The 11,394-nt window shown below is 33.8% G+C and overlaps 2 protein-coding genes across 2 annotated transcripts in view; both read left to right on the top strand.

Moving 5' to 3' along the window:
- Window positions 1-11,394, top strand: part of LOC106883022 (uncharacterized) — a 211,115-nt gene that overhangs the window by 51,626 nt on the left and 148,095 nt on the right. Inside the window, exons 25-29 of the mRNA XM_052966785.1 lie at window positions 1,944-2,159; window positions 5,168-5,332; window positions 5,461-5,577; window positions 5,812-5,951; window positions 9,440-9,650. Coding sequence (XP_052822745.1) covers window positions 1,944-2,159; window positions 5,168-5,332; window positions 5,461-5,577; window positions 5,812-5,951; window positions 9,440-9,650 — 849 coding nt within the window. The remainder of the gene's footprint in view (window positions 1-1,943; window positions 2,160-5,167; window positions 5,333-5,460; window positions 5,578-5,811; window positions 5,952-9,439; window positions 9,651-11,394) is intronic.
- LOC128247337 (histone-lysine N-methyltransferase 2C-like) overlaps window positions 7-11,394 on the top strand; it is a 25,166-nt gene continuing 13,778 nt past the window's right edge. The window contains exons 1-6 of the mRNA XM_052966539.1: window positions 7-120; window positions 1,944-2,159; window positions 5,168-5,332; window positions 5,461-5,577; window positions 5,812-5,951; window positions 9,440-9,650. Of these exons, the coding sequence (XP_052822499.1) occupies window positions 2,024-2,159; window positions 5,168-5,332; window positions 5,461-5,577; window positions 5,812-5,951; window positions 9,440-9,650 (769 nt within the window). The 5' untranslated portion in view covers window positions 7-120; window positions 1,944-2,023. The remainder of the gene's footprint in view (window positions 121-1,943; window positions 2,160-5,167; window positions 5,333-5,460; window positions 5,578-5,811; window positions 5,952-9,439; window positions 9,651-11,394) is intronic.

Below are 11,394 nucleotides of genomic sequence, written 5' to 3'. Positions count from 1 at the left end.
CTCCACCACCACCTCCTGAGCCAGAAGAGGAAAAAGTCAGATGTCCCTCACCAGTTGTTATACCTAAGGAAGTTGAAGAAAAAAAGGTTGAACCTAAAAAATGGCCCCAACCTATTCCAGGTATGAAACACTAAAAACTTTCATTTGTATAATGCTGATTTTCTTTTTTCCTTCAGTGAAAAGATACTCAGAGGGTGTTCAAGTTTAACCCCTCTAATACCAACTTGCATGTGACTGCCTCTGGTTCTCTGATACAAACTTCATACTTAAAAGTGCTCTACATTAAAGTCCATCAAAATTCCATGTTAACTTATGTTCACTAGCCTAAAGTTATTTTCTTAAATTTGTCATTATTTTTGAAAATTAAATAATTTCAAAATTAATTTAAATAGTGTATTAGAACAGAAATATGGTAACAAAAAGGTTAAAAAAATTTCTGAAATATGATTCCAAGGACATCAATTTGCTTTAAAATCAAATTATGTAATTTAGAACTATACAATTATTTTATAATTTAATATGATACACTTAAATGTTCAGATTCTGATACACATGAACAAAAGTATCTTTGTGAACTACTGACATTTATGCTATACAAAACTGACCTTTAAAATTTAGCTTTTTACAACTAATTTAGTTGCTAATTTTGCAACATACTGGCATCCCATTCAACAAAGAATTTTATATTCTCAGCCTAAATTTGAAAATACAAATAAGCATTGACCTCATGAATCTGTAGGTTCAAGATGGTTATATATATGCATAAAAACACACCTATGCATAAAGATTCAATGTTGCTCACTACATGTGTATACACACATTGTGCATACACAAGCTATATATGCAAACACATAAACTCAATCCTGGTACTAAGTGCATATACTTGGGAGTACATTCATGCACACACATTCACATCACATATACACATACCACTTGCTTCTGGTATGCCTATATACATGTATACAGGCATACCAGCACATGTACACACAGTGCTAAAGATAAAAACATGCAACTTGGGATATATGTGTATTCATATGGACACACACACACTAGCTTCAAGGCAAGATAGCTTCCAGAAAGATTCTTAACATGCCTGTTTAACTGTGTTACATATATTGACTAATGTATATTCAGCATTATGTATGTACAAAACTTATCAAAATTACATGATATCTCATTTCATTTATTGAATATTCATGTAGAACATTTTGAATATAAATGGATGTTGAAAATTATTCTGTAATTTAAATGACATGTGAATTATTTTTTTTGAAAAATTTAAAACATTGACTATTAGTATGACCATGTAAATTCTTTGGATATTTGTTATTTAGAAAGGTAGACCATATTAGTTCGGATGCTTTGCTTGAATCTCTCTCTCTCTCTCTCTCTCTCTCTCTCTCTCTCTCTCTCTCTCTCTCTCTCTCTCTCTCTCTCTCTCTCTCTCTCTCTCCATATACACACAAACACACACACACATTATGAAATTATTATATTGTTTGCTTTGAAGACTGCTTGATTATGACTTAGTAACTCTTCCATTTGCAGCTGCTGCAACTATTACTACTTTTGTGTATGAGTGTAGAGACAGCTATTTGCAAGATGCTTATTTTATTAAGATTACTGAGAATGTTTACAAAACTAGTGTTTATGTTTCTGTTATATAACTTAGAGCATCCACTTATTTTAATGTTCATGGTTTGTATTATCTTATATCAACTTGTTTTGATGTCAGATAATGAAATGCAAAACAAAATGAGTTTAGCTTCCATTTCTTAAAAACATGTTATTGTAATAAGACTTTGAAGAAATGTTTTAAAATGTGAATGAGAAACATAAGATTTTTCACTTGGGGAAAAATAAAAAAACATTAATTTGGTTGAAATTATATTTAATGATTGTATAAATGTGAAGTCCTGTAATGAATTTGAATGTATTTACAGAATTGCCAAGGCAATATATTTATGAAGGTGTAACATTATCAGCATTGGGATTGCAACATATTCAAAATATAACTGCTAGCATGGCGATGAAAAAGAAACAACGATCCCGACCTAAGAAGACTGACCCTCAGATAAAACATCCAAGTGTTGCTCGTTTATTAGCTCTAGGGCAGAAATCAGACTCATCTCTTGAGAATGAAGATACATGCGAAAAAGGTATTTGAAATTTATTTAACGCATTCACATTTTGGAGCTGCTAATAAAATTGTGTTATTTACTTTTTGCTTTTTGTAGTTTAGGAGGAATATCATTATCATCATCCGTGCTGATGTTGTACAACTACTGCCATCACATCCATCAGCAACAACAACTGCACAGTTACAAAATAGTTATCTAATGTGTATTCAGTGAATCATTGAATTAAGTTGAAATCTGATAGAAAAGGTTTCAAACAGTGATCTGGAATGAATATTACAACTTAAGAAACATAACTGATTATGTGCAATTGAAAGAAAATTTGGCTTGCTTTGTAGAAATTCAGTATTGTGTTGGTAATATAATGAGTTGTTGCATTCTAATTGTAAAACATTTTTAGCTGAATTAAGTGCCAATTAATGGATGTTCACACACAATGAATGTAAATGTTAAAATTGACTAACTAGAGGAAAAGTTGAAGTACATGTGCACAAATGCCTATTTTGGTATGGTTTCTACAATTGGATGCATTTCCTGAAACCAAACACGGTGTACTGGGTGCAATATTCATGGCACTTGTACCCGTGAAGTTGCTTTGCAACTTGCAGATGGAAAAGCCTAATGGAGTCCTTTGTAACTGAAGAAAAATGATGGGGTGAGAGATGAGCTGATTTTCAACAAGGTGATGAGAAAAGGTAAAGTGTTTATAGTTGTGATAGTGTGTTAATATTATAAGTAATCGAGTAGACACTATTGGGAGGGGAGTTTGGAAGGGAAAAGGGCAGAGATTAGTGTCAGTGTTTAGTGACAAAGGGTGGACAAATTCATATGACAAAGGCAAGTATGAGCAAGAGGTGTGAAGGGAAGGGGAACATGAAAGCGAAAAAATATAGACCCAAGTGTAATCATTCAGAAAGTGTCAGTGAAGCGAGATGAGGAGGTCATGGGAGGTAGGCCAGAAAAGGAGAGATGAGAGGGTGTAGGCATGACAGAAAATGAGAGGAGAGGAAAGGAGTCATGGATAGCACTCAGCAAGCATCACAGGTTGAGAATTAGAGTTATGAATGATAGGATGGTGCTTGAAATGGATAGGGCGATGGATGGGGAGGGCAGGAAGAAGGTACAAGTGGGATGATGAGGATGGAACAATACAGGCTTTCATATACAGGTCTAGTGAAGGGTGGTGTGTGTGTGTGTATAAATATATATATAAATTGACAGAATGAAATAAAATATCCAAGGCTGTAAATAGTTTTCAGAACATTTATATGGAAAAAGGTCTTACAGCTGTTTCCGGGATATTTTATATATCCTTTCATTACAGACGGTGTGAGAAAATGTTTGAGTATTAATTATTGTAGAGAAGATATGAAGTACAGAGGGAAGTAAGAGAATGAAAAATAGAAGTGTGATACATAGGGACATTGTATTTGCAGTTCCATTATTCAAGTAGAATGGTGTATATAAGTCATGAAGTGTCTCGTACCTTGTGTGTGAGTTCCTATTGTAGTTATATTTGGTCATTCCAAGCATAGAGCCTTGTAAATGGCGTTCAATTGAGGGGGTTTTTTGGTGTGAATAAAATTTGGGAATGTGTTTGAAATATTAATGGATAGACGGAAGGAGGAGAGATGTGTATGATTAGAAAGAGGAGAGAGGTCAAATCAAAAACAGGAAGAGAATGGGAGGAAAAAGAAAAAGGTAGGGAGACACAAAAGAAATGAAGAAAGAGGAAACGAACTGCAAACCATATTTCAGAAATACGTCCCAAAACACAAGGCCAACACAGAAAAGTACAAGATTCCTAGGGATAGGAAGGCCCTCATGCAATGAGAGACAAAGGTTGCAAATCACCTCAACCAACATTCTTAAAGTAGCAAAAAGTCCTGCCTAAAACCAACATTGATGGAGATTGAAAAAAGCCTGCAACAACCCTATGTGTAGTGTACTTCTCTCTGTGTCTGCTATATATACATGAGTGCAGATGTAGTGGTTAACAGCTAGCCTTCGGCTGCATCTTTGGACTCTGTTGTGTCCATCACTCTGATTGGTTGGTATTGGCATATTTTTGTCTCTTGTTCTATCTCGTGCCAAGGTGCAACCCAACCAATTGCAGCCTTCAGATAAGGTCACATGGGATAGTCTTTCTGAACCCGTGTTTGAGCCGATGGTATCTTATAAATAGCTAGCTGTTACATCGTCCCAGTTGTCAGTCGGCTTTAGACTTTCTGAGGTCTAGCTGCTGACCACAGAACACACAGCCAGTTCCAGCGACGACACGACACCACTTCATGGAGATCCAACACTTTGTTCAATAGCTTACTGCAAACTCCTTTGTCGCCACCACCAGCGTCTACTCCAACTTCTCTATGTATGCACCACCAGCAACTATCGCACAGCTTTTATCCACGCTGTTTGTGAAATGCTTCACCATAGTTAACAGCGAATACAACCTGCGAGAACTCCTGTACCAAGTAACCGGCCACAGCATTGAAGCCTCAACTCTAACACAACATGTGTCCTACTTTGGCTTTGCCTTGCCGCTACAACTTTTTGATACAGCACTTCAAATACTGTGTACCTTGGATACGAACTGGTATATTTTCCATCCTTGTGTTTGGACTTATAGACTCTTCTATGCTCTGTATTTCTCTCATACACATACACTTTGTTTATATGATGGCCTGTCTTATTATTGTGTTCATTATGTCGCACTCACACACACTGTGATGTAATATGTTGCACTCACACACACAGTGATGTAATAAGTAACGAGAGGTTAGCTGTACAGAAGTGCAAAAATATATTCTTTCTTATTTTTTTGTTAGGACATTATTTGTACCACTGCTACTGAGTTTTTTTAGTATATAGGAGTAGGTTTTGATTCATTTTCATAGCATCATTTTCATAGCATCATTTTCATAGCATCATTTTCATAGCATCATTTTCATAGCATCTCCAATTAAGAAAATTTTTCTTAATATAAGATTAATTTAAGAATGATGTTTTTTTAAATTAATTTATTTTAGATATGGAGATTTCGACTGAAATAAAAGGATCTGATATGGATTCTGATTCAGTCTTCAGATCATCTCAGTCAACAGTTATTTCTCAATATGATGAAATTAAAATGGAAGAAGGAAATGGTGAAGAAATGATTAAGAAAAAGAGACAAAGAAAGCAATTAGGTCTTGGTAAGTTAAGGTGTTGGGTCTTGATTAGATTTTCATCATTTCGTTGATGAAATTTTATCTTCAGCATTAAATAATTCTTAGTTGGAATTGGTTTATTAACATTCCGTCTATAAATGTTCTGATTACAGGAGTGGGTGGTTTTATAGTTCGGCAAAGAAATGTACGCCTGACCGCAAGCCGTCAGTCACCATCTCGTCAGGTTGATGTTAATGAAGATCTATTGAAATCAGAAATAGGAAATACAAGTTAGTACAAAAGGATTGTTAATTTCAAGTTCTTAATTATATAAAAAGCATTTACTGTTAGGTAGTTAGACAAGAAACTATTTAATTTTAAACATTTCAAAAGATATTTTAATGAATTAACTTCTTTAGTTACAGACTTTTATAATTGTGTGAGTGATGAGTATATTATGTAATCTAATATAGTATTGTTTTTATGATTTAATATTTGCATAAACTTATTTTCTTCAATTTTAGTTGAGGGTAGCTGCATTGATGAAGGACCGTCTTCAATCACAGATTCATCAATCAGTGGACTGATGTCAGACAAAATAAAGAAACGTCGCCGACAGAAAAGGAAAAGTCAACTAGAAGATAGTTTCCCATCTTATCTTCAGGTAAAATATTGAATTTTTACTTTTGGAAAATTGATTTTAGTATGAAAAATATTTTATTAAAAATTACATCAAATTATGTAAAATGATTAATATTTTTAAAGTAGGTTATAAGCATTTAAATGCTTTTGTCAGAATATATGTTTGTATCTCTAGATATTCCTTTATGCTCTATTAACTGTCAGGATCCAAACTAAGCATTAATTATATAAACCTCATGCAGTTACACTTCTACGCCAATGTAGGAGAATCTATAAATACTGTGAACACCCCTTTTTGAGTTAATATAGATAAAAAACAGGTTTAGCAGAAACATTCAGTTCAGTTACACTTTGAACCACATCTTATACAATGTAGAAAGTTTAACTCTTAAATTCCTCTATTTTCACTCTAATAAATTTCCTTTCCTGTTGAAAACTAAAAATTTTGATGAAATACTGTTAACCCAGTATAAAAATTATGAAAAGATTTCATAAATTAAGAAAAAATTTAGTGATAGGATGCAATGAATGTTGGTGTATATTGTGAATGTTATTTTTACCTCCTGTGATATCAGTTTCACCTGTTGAGGTAAGTTGAATACAGACAAGCTGATTATACAGGTTTTCATATATATTTCAAAATATTAATTCCTTGACATCAACTTCTTGTCTCCAAGTTGAATTTATACTCCAGTAGTCTCTGTAACTTGAAAGCTGCACAACTCACATTAGAAAAAGTATTCTGAAATATGCACTGATTTCCTCCATTCAAAGTGAGAGCTGAGAGAAGTGGAGGTAGGTGATAACTGAAAACATTAAGGCCCACATCACCAATAAATTACTGTTATTTACTCTTATTACAAACATTATGGATAAAGGCAGCTGCATAAAGTAGTACTGATCACTAAATATGGATGGAACTAGTAGATGAGGGAGACTGTGGAAAACATAGGAGAAAGAAATTAATGAAAACTGACCCCAGGATGTTGAGTGAGCCACATGACAAAGGGCCAAGATGATTGGTGATTTGCTGTGTTTGTGAATAACTGTCCATCACAGCAAAACCGAGTTCCTAAAAAGCACCATGTTTTGTTTATACACATTCTTGGACCCTGCCTCTGCACTCATTCTCACCTCATTTTCCAACACCCATCACTCTTCTAACTATAGAACTATTCAGGTGCTGTAATTAAATAGGAGTAGAACTACAAATATTTCATCCCTTTTTGTGCTACATATTATCCCTCTCCCTGGAACCACTTTCTTTTGTCATCCCCCCCCTCCCTTCATTCTCAGTATCATCTCTTCCCATTTTATTTTCCACTGATCATCCCTTTCTGTGCCACCAGTTTACTTCTCCTTTTCTCTTAAGCTACCACTTATGATTGCTATATTCTCATATCTTTCTCATATCTGTCATCAACTCCCCTGACCTTAGTTCGCCAGCCACTCTTGTTGTACCACTGATCTCTATCTTTGTCATTTTTATCCACCCACCCTACACATCATAACCTTATTTCTCATTTATCTATGGTTTTATTATACTGCTGCTCTTCACCTTTACTGTGCTGCCACTTATCACCTCTTCCTCCCCGAGTCACTTCTTTTTCTTCTATCTTCTCCATCACATATTTACTGAAAACTACACTTTCACTCTTGTTCACCATTCACTGCATTCTGTTGTTCTCCTCTCTTACTCTTATGAATTTGCCCTTCCTAATGCTTTGTTCCTATTCTCTCTTCTACTCACTTTTTGGTACCCTGTTACCTCATCAACACCATTACCTCTCTTGACAGTAATTCCTACTCATCTTTAATGTGGGGTAATCATGTTTCCTTTACAGCATAGCAGCTGCTCTTGTCCTAGCATATTTTAGCCTTTCAACACTAGGCATAAAGTTACCTCCCTCTCTATTATACCACCACTCAGTCAAGAGGATGTTTTGTTTTGTGAGTTACTTGGTGATCTCATTAGTGCTGGTACCATAAAAGAAATGCCCATTACACTGTAAATTTCATTCTTTGATGCAGTCCCATGGTTTGTCATATCCTATTGAACCTCTGACATATGCCAGCAGGGAAGGTGGATGTTAAATGATTATGATGAAACCCACCAGTATCCTACATTTTACATATATCAGTAAATTTATGAATTTTCTTTTAATGTGTACCATTCACTAATGAAAGCATTGTTGCAATAATCAGCTACATAATAATTCTACTCCTGCTCAGAATTGATAAATGGTGGTGTGTGTCGATAACACTGAAATATTATGTTTGTCCCAAGTTCAAGCTGTATTTCTCTAATTAAGTCATTCACAAATAATAATAATAATAATAATAATAATAATAAATAAATTAATAAATAGTATCACAGATTTCTAACTACCTGTTATAATGCTCAAAAATTGAAAAGTCAAAAGAAATTAACTTAACAAGTCCAGAATATGAACATATATGGTGTAAACAGGATGTTTTTTTCTATAGACAATGCTTGGTTCCTGTTTTTTTTTTTGGCTTCAGGCAATAGCACTATTGAATCGGCTTTATGTGTGCTTCAGGACACAATGGTTGTGGCTACTTGCAGTACTAGACTTTAAAAGTCTAGGAAGTTCCTTAGTTATTTTAAAATGCTATTTAATTTATGACTTTTTACCATATCTATTAAAACCATATTGATAAGCATTTTCAAGATTTTTGCTAATTTTCTCATTTTAGTTTATTACTCTTTATGGATCTTAATCTTAATAAATTTCTCTTTAATTAAATCCAACTCCTCTTTCATATTTCTGTTCACATCTGAGAAATAAAATACTGCATAATCTTGGAATAATAACTTCTTGTTCATTATTCTATGTATGCTTTCTCTTCTGACATGAGCTGGACAGGTCGTCATGATCTGAGTCCTTATTTGAAGTTACTAAGTGGCCTTGTGGTTAAAAGACATGATTACGTAGTTCTCCCAGATCTTGTCAGTCATCAACTGCCCTCTCTTCATCATGTACCAGATGTCCTCATTCACCACACCTGATGAAGGATTCTGCCACCCTTAAAGTGCTCATTGGTGGTCTTCGTTGGCTTGTTGGGTTGTTGTTGTTGATGTCCTGAACCTGCTAGATGAACTTAACTTAATCATCCTGATAATGCTTGATCATAGGAAATATTTTTCTTTCTCTGGGCCATGGATCATGCATCAAGGTTGAAGCTTCCAACTGTTGTCTAACCTTGAACAAAGAAAGTTAAAATTTGCATGCTTCATAACATTATATTAGGTCATCTATTTGTCTTACTAAATTTTCTTCACTAATACCCAGAGCATCTGGTATATATTGAAAAACAAAATGCATACATTTATGGTATATAAAGTATATGTATTTTTGAAAAAAAATGCGTATGTTTTCTTTTTCTTATTGAGGCATAACCCTATGTTCTGATTGAATCACTATTTTTTCAGTAAACAAATCATGAATTATTCGTTCTTAATATAATTGTTTAATTTTTTAATTTTAGGAAGCCTTTTTTGGTAAAATGCTTCTTGATAAATGTAAAGACTCTAAAGAAAAACTGGATAGTGATAGTGAAGGAGAATCTGCAGGTTTCTCTCACAAATATGCAAATGCAGACATAAAAGATTTGTGTGAAGAAACTCCCATTGGTCCATCGTCACCTGCACCAGGAACTAATGTTTCTGAACAGTCAGAAGAAATGCAACCTATTGTTGGTAAGTGATAATTAAAATTTCCCTTTTTCATATATATCCAGTCAGTTTTGCTTAACAAGTTTTCTTTATTTAGATACTGAAATTCACATACATTAAAGAGGGTTATTCTAAATTTTCTTGGAAACAATTTTATAAATTTAATTTTTTGTTTTGAAGCAACTAATTTCTTTGTTTTAAAATGATCTTCAAGGTACATTCCATTAGTTTCTTCAAATTGCAGATTGGAAACAAAATTATATAATAGTATTGTACTTAATAGGACTAGTATAGTTCGTGATCTAGATGTATCTACATCAAACGAATTGTGGCTCTGACATAATGAGTCAGGCTGTTATTGGGATAAAAGTGTATGGAAAATGATGTGTTATATATGACTTGACAATAGAAACAAAATTAGGGATGAACTGAGTTACTGTCATTGTTGTTGTACTTGTCACATCTGTTTTTTTTCCATGCTGGTATGCATTGGATGAAACTTAATGAGACAGTATTGTATGGATGGATGTTCTTTGTGTTAAAAACCCTTGTTTTCCAGTATGGCGTTCTTTTCACCGGTTATCACTTGTTGAAATTGATGAAACTTGTCAAGCTATGGAACATATTTACAGAAGGTGTAAATGCTGCTAATGGTTTACTCTTGCAGTGTCATGATGAAAACACATGCACATGCAAATGCACCCCTTGCCACCTGACTGGCTTTGTTCAGTTTCTGTCTACCAGTTTCACTCATAAAGCATTGGTTGGTGTATTGTTCTAACACAAGGCACTTGCTAAAGGGTCATACACAGCAAACACTAAACCATAGGATTGAGAAATGAACTTTCTAACCACATTTTTTTGCCTTGCCTATGCTTTTTTAAGTAACAAGGAAAACAAAATTGGATGCATGAATGTCATACTCAGAAGTATGTGTATGAATGAGAGATTGGTTAAGTGTATCTCCAGTTTACAAACCAACAGAGTAGCTTGATGGAAAGATCAGACAAGAAACAGTGAACAAAGCAACTGAGTTCTTTTGAAACACCACTTGATTAATATTTAAGTGATATCTCTGCCAGTAGATTAGTGATTATCTTTTAAAATTTACTACATGAAGAAATTTTCATGTGTTGGCCCAAATCCTATATATGCTGTATTAAGTATTGCGGGAAGACAAGGGCTATTTTGCTGCTGAACGCTTTCGGACATGTATGTGTATGGTTCTCTATCAGTGTGTGTATTTGTAGGTCAGAAATACACACAGCTCTGCGCGCGTGCACGCACACACACACACACTTATTGCACATATAGTTATCTGCTATTAGTTAAAGATAAAAAAAAAATAAAATAAAACAAATATTTGCATCCATTACAGAGTAAGGAACTTAATATATGTATGAATCTAGGATACACACATAGGTATGATTCTTAAGATGGACAAATTACAATATTAAACATTTAATTTCAAAGTAATTCTAATTAATTGCACTATTTTCAACTATAACAAATTCAGATAGTTTGTGTATGATTGGTAGTCATACATTTACTAATTGTGATACATAACTTATATTTTCCTTGTAATAGGATTTAAAGTGTACAATAACTTCGAATACTCAGATTATAAAGTGACATCTAATCCAAATGATATATGAATTAGTTATTACTTTTTAGTTGCCTCCACCTTAGCAAAGATGGAGATGTTGTTTTCAGTCGTGTTTCAGAGGTGTGTGTGTGTGTATATATATATATATATATATATATATAT

This window comes from Octopus bimaculoides, chromosome 3 (assembly GCF_001194135.2).
Source record: "Octopus bimaculoides isolate UCB-OBI-ISO-001 chromosome 3, ASM119413v2, whole genome shotgun sequence".
Classification (NCBI taxonomy): domain Eukaryota; kingdom Metazoa; phylum Mollusca; class Cephalopoda; order Octopoda; family Octopodidae; genus Octopus; species Octopus bimaculoides.
Note: the sequence above shows the minus strand (reverse complement) of the source record. Positions and strands in the feature narration are given on the sequence as shown.